At 37.9% G+C, this 20890-nt stretch overlaps 1 protein-coding gene across 13 annotated transcripts in view; it reads right to left on the bottom strand.

The window, feature by feature from the left end:
• Nucleotides 1–20890, bottom strand: part of ATRX (ATRX chromatin remodeler) — a 312128-nt gene that overhangs the window by 151780 nt on the left and 139458 nt on the right. For all 13 annotated transcript variants that reach the window (XM_074391843.1, XM_074391840.1, XM_003936850.4 and 10 more), the window contains 4 exons: nucleotides 9045–9186; nucleotides 7671–7780; nucleotides 6621–6767; nucleotides 6288–6465 (listed from right to left, as the gene is read on the bottom strand). In XM_074391843.1, the coding sequence (XP_074247944.1) occupies nucleotides 6288–6465; nucleotides 6621–6767; nucleotides 7671–7780; nucleotides 9045–9186 (577 nt within the window). The remainder of the gene's footprint in view (nucleotides 1–6287; nucleotides 6466–6620; nucleotides 6768–7670; nucleotides 7781–9044; nucleotides 9187–20890) is intronic.

The raw sequence follows: 20890 nt of genomic DNA on the forward strand, positions 1-20890 counted from the left end.
TGTAATAAACCATAACCATGAGTCTAATGGATATTCTGAAATCTGTGAGTCCTTGTGAGTTACTAAGCCTGAGGGTGGCTTAGAGCACCGCCTAAATGTTGCAATACAAAACACATGCACAAAAAATTCCTATAAGGATATAAATGAAACAATAATGGGACTAGGAAGGCTAGGGACTTTTACTTCTCAATATACAATGTTTTCTTCTGTTTTTATTTTGCTTAAGGATATGTATTACTTTTATAATTTCTTTAACTTAAAAGAATTATTTGTTAGCATGGCAAGAGAGAGGTAGCTCTGTCATGAGTAAAAATAACTGAAGAACCAGAATTAAGGATAAAAGTAAATGTACTCATTAATAACCCTGAGTCAACAAAAAAGTTAAACTGTTATTCATATATTAATTAAACCTATTATTCATATTAAATAGAGTATGAATTATAAGATAGGAATGTATATAACATTTACTAACATTAAAGATTAACAGTAAGTATTTATAATGTTCGAAAGGAGTAGGTTTTAGCTGGACATGAAGGCTCAAACCTGTAATGCCAGCTACCAGTCAGGAGGCTGAGGTAGAAGGATTGCTTGAGGCCAGGAGACCAACACCAACCTGAGCAACGTAACAAGACCCTCATCTCCAAAAAATTAGTGTGTCAGGAGTTTGAGAACAGCCTGGGTAATGTAGTAAGACCCTCATCTCCAAAAAATTATCTTGGGTGTTGTCAGTAGTTCGAGACCAGCCTGGGCAACACAGTAAGACCCTGTCTCTACCCCAAAAAAAGAAAATCAGTTGGGCATGATGGCACACTCCTGTAGTCTCAGGTCCTCAGAAGGCCGAAGTGGGAAGATCACTTGAGCCCAGGATTTGAAAGTACAGTGAGCTATAATCACACTATTGCACTCCAGCCTGGGAAACAGAATGAGATCCCCATCTCCTCACCCCCTAAATACATACATACATACATACATACATAAAGTTTTAGTTAAATTATAAGCTTTCTAGAAAACTTCATTCTCAAACAATGACATATATATGTATCAGATAGGAGGGTTTCAAAATTCTACAAGTAGAAATAATTTTACACAAACCGAGAGTGGCAGCCATGAGGCTCTGGGGAACAGAAGAACTAAAATTTAGAGAAAGACTTGAAGACAATTTCTTCTGTTCAAAAATTTAAGCCTGACTAAAAGAGTCTGCTAACTTAAGATGGTTCAATACACTATAGAAAGCTGTCATTATTTTATAAAATTACATAGATCTATCTTAATGTTTAAAGCAAACAGTACCTTGACTATTGTGTATATGCACACTGACGCACACACATAAAAATTGATTATGTCCTCTCCAGTTACAAAACGTGAAACAATCTTCTAAAAACAGTAATGTCAATTAGAAAACTCCACCAGATCAGCTTAAGTACATTAAGTAGAAAAATATGTCTCAAAACAAATGGTAAGTTTGGGAAGAAAGGTAAAATAAAGGTTCTGTCACATACTATTATAGTTAAATGTAAATTCATTTTCAGGGTTACATTGCCACCTATTGGTGAATTTTTTAAAATCAAAAACCATAAAGATATTAAGGAGAAAAGCTGATAAATGTTTAGAACTGTCCAAGTAAACCTTTACTAAATCCCTGACGCAGTAAAACTAGGAATCGTAAAAAAAAAATGTCACTTTCTTTTTAAAGAAACTGGGTCTCGCATTCCATGATGATTATGATCTCAGTGATCATAGTTCACTGCTTCCTTGAACTCCTAGATTCAAGCAATCATCCTACATACATCAGCTTCCTGAATAGCTGAGAATACAGGTGTGCACCACCACACCTGGTTAATTCTTTTATTTTTTGTAGAGATAGGGTCTCACAATGTTGTCCAGGCTGGCCTCAAATTCCCAGCCTCGAGTGAACCTCCTGCTTTGGCCTCCCGAAGTATGGTATTACAGGTGTGAACCACTGCACCCAGATGATTCTTATCACTTTAAGCTACTAAGGCTTGGGATGATGGTTATGCAGCAATAGATAACCAGAGCAGCTAAGTTCAAAGATGAACACTACTATCTTAACTCTGGTCAGCTCTAAACACTTTTCAATCCTAATACACACTCCCAATTTTCCAGGTTTCTGATTTAATAGCCTACCTTCTAAGTTTATAACCTCGACTCATCCTTAAGAATCTCACACCCAAAACTGTCTGGCTATGGCCTTTTGCTTCCATCCCAAACTTCAGTTTAGACTTTTCTTTGACATTATACCCAAACTACACCCTTCACATACTCTGCTCCCATTTATACGATTCTTCACAACCACTAATTTGTTCCAAATCAGAGAGAACAAATTGGGCAAAAAATGGAAAACATGTACTGGAAAATTAAGTGTTATACTTAGCAGATCCTTTCTAATAAATTCAGAAGTACTGAACAGATCCTGACACTTTAGACTTACTTAGGTGGCAAAGAAAATTTTATCTAAATACTACCACTACAACTTAAAACTTACTACAGTTTTAATATATTCCATGTTATACATGATGGATATTAGAAAATTCTTGTTGCAGATGGTTACCCAGCTGTGGCAGAGGATCTCTAATAGTCATATATAATAAAGAAAATAAAAGTAGAGCTTCAGTTTCCCGAAGAACTCACAGTAAAACCTAATGGAGAAACCAGATCCCCTTAAGTTTTAACAAGGGTAGTCTCAATATTTATTTTTTTAATTATCAAAACAAACAAAAATGTAACTCAATGCAGAACTTACTCAACCTGATAAAAGAAACCTATTAGAAATCCACAGCTAATGTCGTACTTAATGGTGGAGAACTGAAAGCTTTCCCTGAGATCAAAACCAAGACAACCAACCCCTCTCACCACTTACATTCAACATTGTATGGAAATTTCTAAGGGCAATTAGGCAAGAAAAAGAAGTTAAAGACATTCATATTGGAAAGGAAAAAGTAAAACTATTTCTACTCACAGATCATATGATCTTAATAGAAAACCCTAAATTGCGTGCGCATGCGCGCACAAACACACAAGCTATTAGAACTTATAAATGGACTCTGCTAAGTTGTAGGATACAGCATCAGTATACAAAAATCTGTTGTATTTCTATATACTAACAAAGAACAATCTGAAAATAAAATTAAAACAATTTCATTTCCAATAGACTCAAGAATAACAAAATATTTAGGAATAAATTTAAGAAATTAAGTCCAAGACTTGTACACCAAAGAAATTAAAAGACCTAAATAAAATTTCATTGTTAAAAAAATTAAAGACCTAAATAAATGAAAAGACATTAGATATTCATGGAGGGGAAGATTTAATATTGTTAAGACAGCAATATTCCTCAAATTAATCTAATAGGTTCAATGAAATCTCTAACAGAATACCAGCTAGTTTCTTTGAGGAAATATCAAAGCTAAACATAAAATTCATATGAAATTTCAAGGAACCTCAAATAGCAAAACAAACTTGAGACAGAAGAATAAAGCTGTAGGACTTTTTCTTCCTGATTACAAAACTTGCCACAAGACTACAGTAATTAAAACAATGTCACACTGGCATAAGGACAGACATACAGATCAATACAATAGTATTGAGAGCCAGGACAACTGGATATCAAAATGCAAAAAATAAAGTTGGACTTCTACCTCATACCATATACAAAAATAAACTCAAAATAGATCATAAAAACAAGAGCTAGAACTATAAAATAAAATAATAGATGAAAAAATTCATGACCTTCAATTAAGCAATGGATTCTTGGATATGCACTAAATGCAAAAGCAACGGAAGAAAAAAAAAACAGGTAAATTAAATGTAATCAAAGTTTTCAATTTTAAAGATTGGTACTAAAATGATGATATAAAAAAGTAAAAAGACAACTCACAGAATGGACAGACACATTTGCAAATTATATGGGTGTGTTTACATTTGTAAATGTCATTTTTCAATAAAAGGAACCATGATGTCTTCAAGAAATGGCTGATTCTGGGGCCAGGACAATATAATATGAACCTGGAGCATCCTGTAATGCCAGAAAGTAATAAAGTGCTCAAAGCCAAAAGGATGGGGACATATCAAAGGGTAGAGGGCCTAACCTTAAAAAAGCTCCCAATTGCCAAAGTCAAACAATTTAAGCTATAAAATCATGTTGTAATGGTTTATAGTCCAATGTACAAACTAAAAATAGGTGAGTAGATAATGATATAAATCAATGGCTAAATAAATGGGTGAGAAAAGATAAATCTTCCTTTTAAAAAATCCAAATTTTATATGTAGATACTACCCACTATAGGAGATGGAGCCTAATTTCTGCCATCCTCCCATTCAGGTGGACTAAATTGAGTGACTGGATTCCAATGAACAGACAAGCGACAGGTAAAAGTAGCAGCTCTACAGGAGAGAAATGTGACAAACACTACCTTAACCAAGTGATGAAAGTTAACATCATCAGTGACAGTATGTGGGTATCATGTACCCACAATATGAGATATGATGTGACAAAAAGGGTATGTCACTTCTGGTATATTCTTTCAAAACCTCAGTCTAATCTCAGTCTAATCACAAGAAAAACTATAAATTCAGATTAGTGAACACTCTACAGGATATTTACCTGGATGGTCCTCCTTAAGACTGATGAGATAATGAAAAAATAAAGACTGAGAAGCTGTCATAGACCAGAAGACTATTAGAGACATGACAGCTAAATATAATGTAGTACCCTGGATAGTACTCTGTATGTAGTACCCTGTAGTTTAGAGTTATTAATAACGTGTCAACAATGTGTTAATTTCTTGGTTTTGACAAATCTACCATGGCAATGTAAGATGTTAACAATGGGGGAACCAGATATAGGGTATATGGGAACTCTCTGCACTACCTTTTCAACTTTCATGTAAACAGAAAATTATTCCAAAATTAAAAGTTGGGTTTTTTTTTTCCTTTTTTGAGACCGAGTCTCGCTCTGTCACCCAGGCGGTAGTACAGTGGCATAATCTCGGCTCACTGGAACCTCCAGCTCCCAGGATTAAACAATTCTCCTGCCTCGGCCTCGCAAATAGCTGGGACTACGGGCATGCGCCACCACGCCTGGCTAATTTTTGTATTTTTAGTAGAGATGGGGTTTCATCATTTTGGCCTGGCTGGTCTCAAACTCCTGACCTCAGATGATCCGCCCACCTCAGCCTCCCAAAGTGCTGGGATTACGGGCGTGACCCACCATGCCCAGCCAAAAAGTTTATTAAAATGTCACTAAATGATAAAACATGGAAATGACAAATGTTACTCACCCTTCACATTAGAAGCTTTGATTTCTTTTTTCTCCATTTTCTCTGAACAAATAAGTACACTAAGCACCTGAAACTGTTTTATTAAACTGTTTCAAGAAAATCTTGTGAAAAAAATCTGCTATGATGATACTAAACACTAGCTTATAACTTTTCAACAATAAACCACCCACAGGATTTTTAGATACCTATTTTAATCATAAGAAAAACATAAACTTATTATTAGGCCTTAGATTTGTGATGGCAAAGTTATTTTGTTACATATTAAATACCTCATTATATTTAAAAAAGAGGCAAAGCCATGGATTCTAAAGACTACTATCCCTTTGACAATGACAACTAGCCAGATTTTCTCAACAAACATAGAGCCTCAATAGTGTCTTAAAGTAATATGATATGACAAGATAATACATGAAGAAAACATTGCACAATAATCGTAGATTAAAAATTAATTTTAGTTTTGCAGACAGTACAATATGTTTTTCTAAGTGGCAAGTATATCAACATTTGGCTCTCACATCAGATTTCTGTCACAAAAGGATCAACAGTATTGAAAATATGAACTTTTCATACTGATGACCCCTTAGAAGACAGGAGATAAGCAAGCAGCAACTATTCTAATGACATGAAGTTTGGAAAGACATGAACTGTGTTCATGCCATGGAGAGAGCTCTTGTTATCACCAAAACTTGGATAGCTGGAAGAATTTTTTATTACAACACAGGCATCTGATGCATTTTTAAGTGTTTACAAGGTATCCCCTAAAACTCTAAACACTTTTAGACTCAGCAAATAAATTCTGAACAGCTGGCAACATTAAGGGTGATTTTATCTTACTGAAATAATACTAAGAATTTTTTAAAAGGCAAAAACCTTAAGGATAAACAAAACAAAGACCAGATACTTAGTTGTTCAATTAATATCTGTTAAATAAAATATAAGCACATTTTTGAATCAACGTGCTTCTTTATGTCACTGTCTATTAATACTTACCTGGATCAACCAAAGCTTTGTTAAATATTTCTTTAAGTTTCCGACTCTTCACATTCCTTCCTTGAGCAAGGTTTCTATACATCTCATAGCCTATGATCATAACACCACCATCTTCTTGCCACCTCTGCAGCATGTAGCTTCTCTCCTGAGGACGTTTCACAGTTGCTAATTCAGAAACCTTTTGTGGGGAAATAAAGATTTTTTTAAGTAGCTACTAAAAACATGTGAATACTAAATATTCCCACTGAAATATGCATCACTGGTAATTAAAAAGTTTACTATATGAATTGCACGTGATTATTTTAATAATAGAAAACATTTAAACTAAGGTACCTCAAGCTTCTCATCATCTTTTAATCCTTCTTGCCACTTCTCAAATTCATTCATCCAATTCAAAGCAGTATTAAGAGGACAAACCACTAATGCCGTGCTGAAATCCAATTTGTCACACAAAAGAACTGTATGAAGAAAACTTACCACCTATAAGAAAACAGATTGTCACCTTCATTTAAATATTCACAAAAAAGTTAATAAATTAAGCAATCTTACCATGTTATAGCTTTGTTTTGCTTTAAAAAATAAAGCAACCAACCAAAAGCCTAGAATTTCCAAACCAGGCAAGGTATAGGGAACGAGATATAATCGTAAAATGTGAAAGTTCAACAAGATGATGTTTCAGGCTCTTCCAACTCTAAAGCTCCATGATTCTATGATCAATGTGAATAGCAGAAAATGATCCCATACCAAAACAGCTACTAAGTCCTGGGTCTCCACAGAATGTCCTTATAGTATTTCAGAAAATACCATTTCTCATTTAGAAGAGAATCAGATTATACAGTACTTTTCCACTTTAATGTATTCTGACTCATTCAATATATAATTACTTTATGGTTTAAAAGTACAAATACATTCACTAATTTTACATCTCTGTTACAACTACTGCCATTTAGAAATGCAGTAATTTTAACAGTAAAAGATACCTTACTTTCTTACTACTTTAACATCATAAATCGTTAGAAAGTTGTGTAAAAAAATTTAAAAAACAAAGTTAATTTCTACCTTAAAATCTTTCCGTTGTTGTTGGTCATACCTGAAACCCCAGAGCCTCACTTCATTAGGACCTCTGCTCAAACATCACCTCCTAAAAGATGCCTTTCCTAACTCAATATCTTCCCTTAACATTCATTTTCTAAAAGTATGTATTTCTTATTTGATTAGCAGCTCTCTCCTCCACTAGAATATATGCTCCTTGGAGACAGATCTTGTTACTCTTGTTGCCTGCTTTATCTTCAGTCCCTACAACTGTGCCTGAAACATAACATAATCCAATATGTATTAATGAATCCACAAAAACAGGATACCTTCATATTCTTCCGCTCTTACCTGTAAAGTCTTACCAAGGCCCATACAGTGGGCAAGAATGCATCCTGAACCTGGAGATTTCTTTGTCTTTTTCACAGACTCACAGCAGCAATCCCACATAAACTGAACACCTAAAAGTAATAGCTTCATTAAGTTAAATTTAAAGATCCAAGTTAAAAACTCCCTTTATATAAACACATCAAAAATATAATCAAAACTTCTAAGAAATAGCATTTTAAAAAAAAACACTCAGCTAAAGAATTGTAAATGGGATTTTTTCCCACTAAAGTAAACCAGAAGCAAGTTAACACCAATATAGAACAGAGGACTTTCCTTCATCTTATCTAAGCTATTCACAGCAGACATTCTCTATTCCCTGTAATGGTTCAAAGAAACATAAGAATACCCTAAAAGAGAAATGTGGCCAGGCACAGTGGCTCACACCTGTAATTCCAGCACTTTGAAAGGCCAAGGCAGTTAGATCACTTGACGTTAGGATTTTGAGATCAGCCTGGCCAACATGGTGAAATCCTGTCTCTACTAAAATATAAAAAATTAGGCTGGCATGGTGGTATGCACCTGTAGTCCCAGCTACTCAGGAGGCTGAGTTGGGAGAATCGTTGGAGGCCAGGAGGCAGAGATTACAGTGAGCTGTGATAGCACCACTGCACTCCACCTGGGGTGACAGAGAGAAACTCTATCTCAAATAATAATGATAATTGTTGTAAAAAGAGAGCAACTTTATCCAAAAGGGAATGACTTCCTATAAAATATACCTTTGAGTTTATTGAGTCAATCAGGAAAAAAAAAAAAAAAGAAACCCAGGAGATAATTTCATCATCTTTTCCTTTATTTGATAGTAAACACTGAGCAAGAAAGGGGACTAGTAACTCAAGAAGTAGGAACTACAGAACTTCCCTTATGGATTAATTCGCATAAACACTCAAAACTGACTTACTGATTCAACTCTAATAAAGCAGAGGGTAGGAATAGTTTGATATCGTTCTAATACCAATGTAGGAATATTATTGTAACACATACCTAAAAACACTGAAATAGCATTTTCTGAAGAAGGCTTTTAGCTAGCTACAACTCTTCTCACCCCCTACCTGCCCTTAGCCAGTCTTTGCTGACCAGGTGAAACCTACTTGCTTTATCTAACCACGGGTAAGTAGCACTTCCTTCCTTTTTTATAACACTCACTGTGTGTGCAATCACCCAATTTTGTTCTTCTTCATTTGCTTATGAGCTCCATAAAGACAAGGAGATTGTGGATATTCGCCCCCACCCCAACAATTTACCTCCAGCACTTAACAGGATGTGAGGCACCTGCCACACTCCCAAATATTGGTAAAATCTAATTTAAAATTACTGAATCATCTAATAGTTTCTTACCATCTACTTGATGTGGTTTCAATTTAATAACCATATTTCTATGAACCTGCACTAAAGGTTCTTTAGTTTCTTCGTCTTCATCTAAAACCAACTTGGTTGTTATTGGACACTTGGTGGGTGAAGCATCTTCAATTTCTATCACCTACAAGAAAAGGAGTTGTTGATAGTTAATCTCAAAGAAATCATTCAAGCAATGGTCAGTCTGACCAAGGGAGATTTTCCAAAATACAGAAACATTTACTCAAATACCACAAATCCAATTGGTATGATTTGGATCTGTGTCCTCACCAAATCTCATGTCAATTGTAATCCCCAATGTTGGGGGTGGAGCCTGGTGGGAGGTGGTTGGACCATGGAGATGGACTTCTCATGAATGGTTTAACACCATCCCCTTGGCACTATTCTCGTGACAGTGAGTTCTCAAGAGATCCAGTTGTTTAAAAAATATGCAGCACCTCCCCCTCACTCTCTTGCTCCTGCTCCCACTATGTAAGGTGCCTCACTACCCCTTTGCTTTCTGCCATGATTGGAAGCCTCCTGAGCCACTATGTTTCCTGCAAAGACTGAAGAACCACGAGTCAATGAAACCTCTTTTCTTTATAGAAATGCAAGAATGAACTAATATACCAATATTTTGGTTCAGTAAAGCCAGGATGTTTTATGTCTCCTAAAATCAAAACTCTCCAAAAAATTTTAAATTACTCTAATAATGTCAGTAATTTAGCCTAACAGTTCTCACTCTGGATATTTCAACACACATTTGTTAGGCAGAGTTGTGAAAAAAGAATTGCTCCCTGTTGTTGCTTGCTATGCCTAAAAAGGGAGGAGCAGGGGGAGGAAAGGGGGAGGAGGGGGAAGAAGAGGAAGAGGAAGAGGAGTAGGAGAGAGATGGGAGGGAGGAGGAGGGAGGAGAACTCCAAACTAATCTATGGTACTACCATTACAATTTGAATGAACATGTGGCTCCCAATCAAACATAGTTCTGTTCTTCTAGAGGACCATTTGAAAATGTGCAATCATATTTATGGCTGTCACAATTATTGGTCAGAGCTGGTATTTAATGTAGGAGGAAGGGAAGGCAAATATAAACATTCTATAATGTGAAAGGCAGTCCCAAACAAGAACTGTGCGACTCAGGATGTCAACATGACTCACACTGAAAAACACTGTACATACATGTTGTGAAAAGAAAAACCATTTAGAAACACTGGTTTCAGAACCACAGGCTCAAAAATCATGAGAGGAACACATAATACCTCCTCATTACAAAACAGAAACAGTTATCACAAGTTCCTTATTTAAAATAAAACTTAAGTAGATATGATATATGCACAGAGGTACGTGTGTGTGTTCGTGTACTTTTTGCCGTCTTATCCTAATCTCTATCCATTACATAACATATTCAGTAACTACATAAGATAGGTACAAGTATTACCACTTGACATGAAAAAACTGAGGGACAGAGAAGTTAAATAACCTGCACAAAGTCATACAACTATTGAGTATCCCGACACTGAGATTTACCCAGAGGATTGATCCCCAGAGTCCATGCTCTTAACCACTACAAAATACTGCTTTAGTAAAAGAAATGCTTGTAATAAACAGTTTTACAGTTCCATGAAAAGAAATAGAGACTCATGATTTTAAAATTATAAAAACATGACATCGTTGGACATGGTGGCTCACATCTGTAATCCTACCACTTTGGGAGGCTGAGATGGGTGGATTGTCTGAGGTCAAGAGCTAGAGACCACCCTGACCAACATGGAGAAACCCTGTCTCTACTAAAATTACAAAAATCAGCCAAGCATGGTGGCAAGCGCCTGTAATCCCAGCTACTTAGGAGGCTAAGGCAGGAGAATCTATTGAACCCAGGGGGTGGAGGTTGCAGTGAGCTGAGATCATACCACTTCACTCCATTCTGGGTGAAGAGCGAAACTCCATCTCAAAAAAAAAAAAACTTTAAAAACAGCAACATTATGATGGTGATGGAATAAAACTTGAGGCACTTTTTTTCTTATTTATAATTGAAACTAGTAACAAATGGATTTGTTCATATTCAATATAGAAATTTTCAAACATACACCAAAGTAGACGGAAGAGAATAATAAATCCTATTACCCATCACCCAGCTTCAAAAATTATCAACTTAAGTCCAGTTTTGTTTCACTAATAGCCTCTTACCCATTGTCTAACTCCCCAGATCCCATAAATCATTTTGAAGCAAACATAAGTATGTAATTTCATCTGTAAATGTTTGTAAATGTCTCTTTAAAGGACACTTCTTCTTTTTTAAACCGTGACTATAGAATCATTGTCACATTCAAAAAACTACAAGTAAGTCACAGATTTGCAAATTATCTGAATAGATATTATACTCACATAAAATTGTGATATGCAAATCAAGATTAACACTGGGAAATAGTCTGGTGAAGTAAAACTAGCATAGGCCATTCAGACCCAAATTCCAATTCATCAAGCTACCTAAACCCTCTTAGCTTCTGTGTCTGCATCTGCAAACTGAAAATGATTATCAATAGTCTCTACAAGGTTGTACTAGAGATTGAATAAGGCAATGCATGAAACGTATCTGGGATAGGATGACTATTCACTAAAGTATTATGGTGTCCTAGCCTGGATATGTAGTAACTTCTATCAGTGGGGGTAAAGCCATTATATAAAAATGGAAAATTCCCTAAATGTCTTGTCGTGTTTGCAAGGCGTGGTACAAAGAATCCTAAAGTGGCCCCAGAATTATCGTCATCTGGTATAAACACCCTGCATAATCCCCTCACCTTCTGAGTATGTTTGATACCTGTAAATATGATCAGCTATCATTCAAATAATTGGCCCACTAATAAGCTGACTCTGATCTAATCAAAATAAGCTGACTCTGATTTAATCAAAAGAGAGATCTTCTAGATGGGCCTGACCTAATCAAAGTGAGTCTTTTAAAAGACTGAAATGCTTCCCTACTGATCTCAAAGATGAAGCAATCTGCCATGCTGTTGAGAGACCACTCTAGTAGCTAAGGACCTATGTGTAATAACTGAAAGAAACTGAATTCAGCCAGGCTCACTGTAACCTCCACCTCCTGGGTTCAAGCAATTCTCCGGCCTCAGCTTCCCGAGTACCTGGGACTACAGGCTCGCGCCACCATACCCAGCTAATTTTTCTATTTTTAGTAGAGATGGGGATTCACCATGTTGACCAGGATGGTCTCGATCTCTTGACATCATAATCCACCCACATTAGCATCCCAAAGTGTTGGGATTATACGCATGAGCCACCGCGCCTGGCCCAATTTCTCGTTTTAAGAGGTTAACTGTGTGGCACATTTCAATGCAGCAATGAAAAACTAATGTACAAGGCTTTAATTAAGATTTCTGAATGATATGTTTATCAATGATTGATAATATTTTTGTTATTAAGTGCTGTCCTCAGGATTGAGGATTAGTGTATCTTCACCCTAAACGTAGGAGGAGATAAGTTATAAAGAAATGATCTACCTATCAGTGACTAAGTAGACGTGTTTCTGCACTCCAGCTATAAGGAACCTTAATATTACTGAGTATATACCCAAAGGAAAATAAATTATTTTTCCAAAAAGACACAAATACTCATATGCTCATCACCATGCTATTCACAATAGCAAATACATGTGATCCACCTAGGTGATCATCAGTGGTGGATTAAACAAAATATGGTACATATACACCATGTAATACTATGCAGCCATAAAGAAGAAGAAAATCATGTCCTCTACAGCAAATTGGATGTAGCTGGAGGCTATAAATCTACACAAATTCACATAGGAACAGAAAACCAAATATCACATATTCTCACTTACAAGGGGGAACTAAACACTGAGCACATATGGAAATAAACCTGGGAACAATAGACAACATGGACTACTGGAGGGGGAGGGAAGAAAGAGGACATAGGTTGAACAACTAAATACTAGGTACTATGTTCACTACCTAGGTGATGGGATCCATATCACAAACCTGAGCATCACATAATATACCCAGTAAAAAACCTGCACATGTCTTACCTGCCCCGGTATCTAAACTAAAAGCTGAAATTTTAAAAATCATAAACACACAGCTATGAAATAGGAAAAAACTTAGGACAAATAATCACTTAAGGTATAGTAAAAATAAACAAACACATGAAATCTCTCCCATATCTGAACTGAAGGGAAAATAAAGGAAAAAAAAAAAAAAACCACCTGACCAAAACATTAGAAGGTTGAGTCAAACTTCCACTTCCAGTCGTGATGGTTTATTAGGAACCAGGTTTGCCTTCCTGCTGTAATCAATTAGAAAAGTAGGCCAAATGTATGGGAAAAAAATTTCAGACATTGAATAAAGACACCACAAGACCCTGATCCCTCAGAGTAAGAAAACCAACAAGAAGACCCTTATATTCCCCTTGAATTGGTGCCTAAAGGTTCAGGGAAAAGAGGTTCCCAAAGAGAGTACCGGGGATATATTAAGTTGAAGAAATGAAGGTCATGCTGAGATGACTGGAAGTTGCAGCGCAGAACTACAAAAAAAAAAAAAAAAAAAAAAAAAGAGCTACACAAGGAGAGATCCAAGATGGCCAATTAGGAAAAGCTCAGGATTGCAGCTCCCAGCGAAAGCGCAGAAGGTGAGTGCACACCGCATTTCCAGACGGATTTTTATTGCTCCCAGACCAGGAGATTCCCAGGTGGATGAGCCCCATGGATCGCCAACACGGTGCACCTCTTTCGGCCGGCCCAGCTTTCTCGGTGCCAGCGCCCCAGTGTGGCAGTTCTCTGTACAAAATACAAGGGTCTGGTCACCGTTTTAGCTGATGATTTGAGCTCGGGGAAGACAGAGTTGCCCATTCAACTGACAAAAAAGGGGACTGAAACAGGGAGTCAGGCCAGGAGATTTCTGGGCAAAAGAGGGCAACGAATCTCAGCGAGGCTGTTTCAGCCAGTGCAGTGGGTGGGTGCATGGGAAATCACACAGAGCCCGGCGCCTTTTCAACAGGTGACTGGAAGACCTGGGAGGAAAAAAAGAAGGCTCTGAGGCAGGGAGCAAGGTGATCAGACTCAGCTGGTCCCACCCACACAAAAAAACAGCAATCTTAAACGCTCTGGACTGAAAGTTTCACAGCAAGCACAGATGAACCCGGGACAGTCCAGCTCTGTGGGGGAGAGGCGTTCGCCATTACCAAGGCACTCCACCACTATGGAGGTAGTCTGCTATTGCCGAGGCAGACCGCCATTGCAGATGCAGTTCTAACTATATCAGTATAAACAGGACTGCAGGGAAGTTCACATGGTGTCTGGGAGGAGACCACAGCAGCTCAGCAAAGCCTCTGCAGGCAGACAGTGACTAGGCTGCCTCCTTGCTGGGCAGGGCAGCCCTGAAAAAAGCCAGCAGCACAACAGAAATTCAGAAAGCCCTAACGCACCAGGACAGAGCACCCGGGGGGAAATTAAAAGGCAGGGTGGTGGGTTATGAGTTCAGCTGCAGGAGACTTAAACGTACCTGCCCAGCAACTTTGAATGAACAATGGAGCTCACAGCTCAGCCCTTCAGCTCAGCACTTGAGCTCCGATAAAGGACAAACTGTCTCCTCAACCAGCTCCATGACCCCCATATTTCCAAAGAGTCACCTCATAAAGGAGAGCCCAGAGTGACATCAGGCGGGTATCATTGAGGGAAACAGACAGCAGAAAAAACTGGCAGCAACCCTTACCATTCTGCAGCTGCTGCAGGTGATCCCCAGGCAAGCAGGGCCTGGAGTGAACCTCAGCACTCCTACAGCAGAGGGGCCTGACTGGTAGAGGGAAAACTAAGAAACAGAAAGAAATAACTTCATCATCAACAAACTGGATGTCCACTCAGAGACCCAACCTGAAAGTCAACAATTACAAAGATGACAGGTGGATAAATACACAAAGATGGGAAGAAACCAGCGCAAAAAAAAATGAAAACACCGAAAATGAAAACACCTCAATCCTACAAGGGATCACAACTCCTCACCAGCAAGGGAACAAGGCTGGATGGAGAAGGAGTGTGGTGAACTGACAGAATCACGCTTCAGAAGGTGGGTAATAAGAAACATCTGTGAGCTAAAAGAAAATGTTCTAACGCAATGCAAAGAAACTAAGAACCTTGAAAAAAGATTTGACAAAATACTAACGAGAATAAGCAACTTAGAGAGGAATATAAGTGAATTGATGGAGCTGAAAAACACAACACAAGAACTTCGCAAAGCAAACACAAGTTCCAACAGCCGAATTGACCAAGCAGAAGAAAGGATATCAGAGGTCGAAGATCAACTCAATGAAATAAAATGAAAAGGCAAGAATAGAGAAAAAAGGGTAAGAAGGAATGAACGAAGTCTCCAAGAATTATGGGACTATGGGAAAAGACCTAATCTATGTTTGACAGATGTACCTGAATATGATGAAGAGAATGAATCCAAACTGGAAAATACTCTTCAGGATATTATCGAGGAAAACTTCCCCAACCTAGCAAGGCAGGACAATACTCAAGTCCAGGAAATACAGAGAACACCACAAAGATATTCCTCAAGAAGAGCAACCCCATGGCACATAATCATCAGATTCACCAGGGTTGAAATGAAGGACAAAATGCTAAGGGCAGCCACAGAGAAAGGTCGGGTTACCCACAAAGAGAAGCCCTTCAGACTCACAGCAGATCTCTCAGCGGAAACCCTACAAGCCAGAAGAGAGTGGGGGCCAATATTCAACATCCTTGAAGAAAAGAACTTTCAACCCAGAATTTCATATCCAGCCAAACTGAGCTTCATAAGTGAAGGAAAAATAAAATCCGTTACGAACAAGCAAGTACTCAAAGATTTCATCACACCAGGCCTACTTTACAAGAGCTCCTGAAAGAGGCACTAAACATAGAAAGGAACAACCAATACCAGCCACTCCAAAAAACATACCAAATGGTAAAGAGCATCAACACAGTGAAGAAACTGCATCAACTAACGGGCAAAACATCCAGCTAGCATTAAAATGGTGGGATCAAATTCACACATAACAGTACTAACCTTAAATGTAAATGGGCTAAATGCCTCAATCAAAAGACACAGACTGGCAAATTGGATAAAAAGCCAAAACCCATTGGTGTGCTGCATCCAGGAAACCCATCTCACATGCAAGTATACATAAAGACTCAAAATAAAGGGATGGAGGAAGATTTACCAAGCAAATGGAGAGCAAAAAAAAGCAGGAGTTGCAATTCTCATCTCAGATAAAACAGACTTTAAAGCAACAAAGATCAAAAGAGACAAAGAAGGACATTACATAATGGTAAAAGGATCAATGCAACAAGAAGAGCTAATGATCCTAAATATATACACACTCAATACAGGAGCACCCATATACATAAAGCAAGTTCTTAATGACTTACAAATGGACTTAGACTCCCACACAGTAATAGTGGGAGACTTTAACACTCCATTGTCAATATTAGGCAGATCAACGAGACAGAAAATAAAAAAGGATATCCAGGACTTGAACTCAGACCTGGACCAAGCAAACCTAATAGACATTTACATAACTCCCCACCCCAAATCCACAGAATATACATTCTTCTCAGCACCACATCAGACCTACTCTAAAATTGACCACATAATTGGAAGTAAATCACTCCTCAGCAAATGCAAAAGAACGGAAATCATAACAAACAGTCTCTCAGACCACAGTGCAATGAAGTTAAAACTAAGATTTCAGAAACTAACTTAGAACCGCACAGCTCCATGGAAACTGAACAACTGGCTCTTGAATGTTGACTGGATAAACAATGAAATGAAGGCAGAAATAAAGCTGTTCTTCAAAATCAACAAGAACAATGATACAACATACCAGAATCTCTGCGACACATTTAAAGCAGTGTCTAGAGGAAAATATATAGCAACAAATGCCCACATGAGAAGCAAGGAGAGATCCAAAATTGACTCCCTATCGTAAAAATTGAAAGAGCGCGGAGCAAGACCAAAAAAACTCAAAACCTAGCAGAAGACAAGAAATAACTAAGATCAGAGCAGAACTGAAGAAGATAGAAGACACAAAATACCCTTCAAAAAAAATCAATAAATCCAGGAGCTGGTTTTTCGAAAAGATCAACAAAATAGACAGACCACTAGCCAGATTAATAAAAAAGAAAAGAGAGAATAATCAAATAGATGCAATAAAAAACGATAAATGGGGTATCACCAGAATCCACAGAAATACAAACCATGATCAGAGATTATTACAAACATCTCCATGCACATAAACAAGTACCTGGAAGAAACTGATAAATTCCTGAACATGTGCATCCTCCCAAGCCTAAACAAGGAAGAAGCCGAAACCCTGAGTAGGCCAACAACAAGGTCTGAAGTTGAGGCAGCAATTAAGAGCCTACCACCCAAAAACAGCACAGGTCCAGATTGGTACAGAGCCGAATTCTACCAGACATACAAAGAGAAGCTGGTACCCTTCCTTCTGAAATGATTCCAAACAATCCAAAAAGAGGGAATCCTTCCCAAATCATTTTATGTGGCCAACATCATCTGATACTAAAACCTGGCAGAGACTCAACAAGAAAACTTCAGGCCAATATCCACGATGAACATAGATGCAAAAATCTTCAATAGAACACTGGCAAACCAACTGCAACAGCACATCACAAAGCTTATCCACCATGATCAAGTAGGCTTCATCCCAGGGATGCAAGGTTGGTTCAACATATGCAAGTCTATAAACGTAATTCACCACATAAACAGAACCAAAGACAAAAACCACGATTATCTCAATTAATGCAGAAAAGGCCTTTGACAAAATTCAACAGCCCTTTATGCTAAAAACCCTCAATAAACTAGGTATTGACAGAACGTACCTCAAAATAATAAAAGCTATTTACAACAATCCAACAGCCAGTATCATACTGAATGGGCAAAAACTGGAAGCATTCCCTCTGAAATCTGGAACTAGACAAGGATGCCCTCTCTCACCACTCCTATTCAATATAGTATTGGAAGTTCTAGCCAGAGCAATCAGGCAAGAAAAAGAAATGAAGGGTATTCAAATAGGAAAGGAGGAAGCCAAATTGTCTCTATTTGCAGATGACATGATTGTATATCTAGAAGACCCCATTGTCTCAGCCCAAAATCTACTGAAACCGATAAGCAACTTCAGCAAAATCTCAGGATACAAAATCAATGTGCAAAAATCACAAGCATTCCTATACACCAATAACAGACTTAACGAGAAACACATCAATAACGAACGGCCAGTCACAACTGCTACAAAGAGAATTAAATACCTGGGAATACAACTAACAAAGGATGTAAAGGACTTCTTCAAGGAGAACTACAAACCACTGCTCAACGAAATAAGAGAGGACACAAACAGATAGAGAAACATTCCATACTCATGGTTAGAAAGAATCAATATCGTGAAAATGACCATACTGCCCAAAGTAATTTACAGATTCAACGCTATCCCCATCAAGCTACCAATGACCTTCTTCACAGAAATGGAAACCACCATCTTAAACTTCATATGGAACCAAAAGAAAGCCTGCATAGCCAAGTCAATTCTAAGGAAAAAAAAAAAAAAAAGCAGGAGGCATCACAATACCGGACTTCAAACTATACTACAAGGCTACAGTAATCAAAACAGCATGGTACCGGTACCAAAACAGAGATATAGACCAATGGAACAGAACAGAGGCCTTGGAGGCAACACAACACATCTACAACCATCCATTCTTTGACAAACCTGACAAAAGCAAGCAATGGGGAAAGGATTCCCTGTTTAATAAATGCTGTTGGGAAAACTGGCTAGCCATGTGCAGAAAGCAGAAACTAGATCCCTATCTGACACCTTACACTAAAATTAACTCCACATGGATTAAAGACTTAAACATAACACCTAACACCATAAAAACCATAGAAGAAAATCTAGGCAAAACCATTCAGGACATAGGCATAGGCAAGGACTTCATGACCAAAACACCAAAAGCACTGGCAACAAAAGCCAAAATAGACAAATGGGACCTAATCAAACTCCACAGCTTCTGCACAGCAAAAGAAACAATCATTAGAGTGAATCAGCAACCCACAGAATGGGAAAAAATTTTTGCAGTCTACCCATCTGACAAAGGGCTGATATCCAGAATCTACAAAGAACCAAAACAGATTTACAAGAAAAAAACAAATAAGCCCATTCAAAAGTGCGTGAAGGACATGAACAGACATTTTACAAAAGAAGACATACATGAGGTCAACAAACATATGAAAAAATGCTCATCATCACTGGTCATTAGAGAAATGCAAATCAAAACTACATTGAGATACCACCTCACACCAGTTATAATGGCCATCATTAAAATATCTAGAGACAACAGATGCTGGAAAGGATGTGGAGAAATAGGACACTTTTACACTGTTGGTGGGAGTGTAAATTAGTTCAACCATTGTGGAAGACAGTGTGGCGATTACTCAAGGACCTAGACATAGAAATTCCATTTGACCCAGCAATCTCATTACTGGGTATATAGCCAAAGGATTATAAATCGTTCTACCAAAAGGAAACATGCAGACGAATGTTCATTGCAGGTCTGTTTACAATAGTAAAGACCTGGAACCAACCTAAATGCCCATCAATGATAGACTGTACAGGGAAAATGTGGCACATATACACCATGGAATATTAGGCAGCCATCAAAAACGATGAGTCCATGTCCTTTGTAGGGACATGGATGAACCTGGAAACCATCATTCTCAGCAAACTGAGACAAGAACAGAAAATCAAACATCGCATGTTCTCACTCATAGGTGGGTGTTAAACAATGAGAATACATGGACACAGGGAGGGGAGCATCATACCCTGGGGTCTGTTGGGGGGAAAAAGGGGAGGGACAGCAGGGGGTAGGGAGCTGGGGAGAGAGAGCATGGGGAGAAATGCCAGATATAGGTGATGGGGAAGAAGGCAGCACATTACATTGCCATGTGTGTACCTATGCAACAATCTTGCATGTTCTTTCATATGCATCCCAAAACCTAAAATGCAATTTAAAAAAAAAAAAAATTGAAAATTGAAAATAAATAAATAAATAAATAAACCGGTCTAAACTTTAAAAAAAAAAAAAGAAAAGAAAAAAGAGCTACACAAAAAGAACAGAAATCGAGACATGATTCACTATGAATTATAGCTGAACATTAAAATGCACATATAAGGAGTGAAGCTTTGTAAGGGCAGGCAGAGCATGACCAAAAAGCTGTGAGCTAAACAGCTCCCAGGGAACACATGGTGCTGGGAGGTATTCAGTTTCACAGGAGGCACAGTAGGCTCTTCATGCATAACCAAGGGCATTCAGTAGAGACCACAAAGGGACCAAATCTTAGCAGTGGGTCAAAGCAATTCATAAATTTTTTAAAAAGTACTGAAGAAACACATTAACCAGGCTTTTTTTAAAGCTTCAAAATCAAACTGAAGTTTTTTTAAAAAAAAATTACTAGGTTTGTCAAGAAGAATAAAAATATGAAGAATATCCAGGGGGGAAAAAGAGTCAACAAAAATGGGCCAAGAAGTAACAGAAATAATAAAACAGGCAGACAAGTAAAAGAGCTGTTTAAGAATGCCCAAATAGGCTGGGCATGGTAGCTTATACCTGTAATCCCAGCACTTTAGGAGGCCGAGGCCAATCACTTGAGCTCAGGAGTTTGAGACCAGCCTGGGCAACATGGCAAAACCCCGTCTCTATTAAAAATATATAAAAAATTAGCTGGGCATGCTAGCGCACACCTGTAGTTCTAGCTACTCTGGAGGCTGAGGCTGGAGAA

Source organism: Saimiri boliviensis, chromosome X (genome assembly GCF_048565385.1).
Source record: "Saimiri boliviensis isolate mSaiBol1 chromosome X, mSaiBol1.pri, whole genome shotgun sequence".
Lineage (NCBI taxonomy): Eukaryota > Metazoa > Chordata > Mammalia > Primates > Cebidae > Saimiri > Saimiri boliviensis.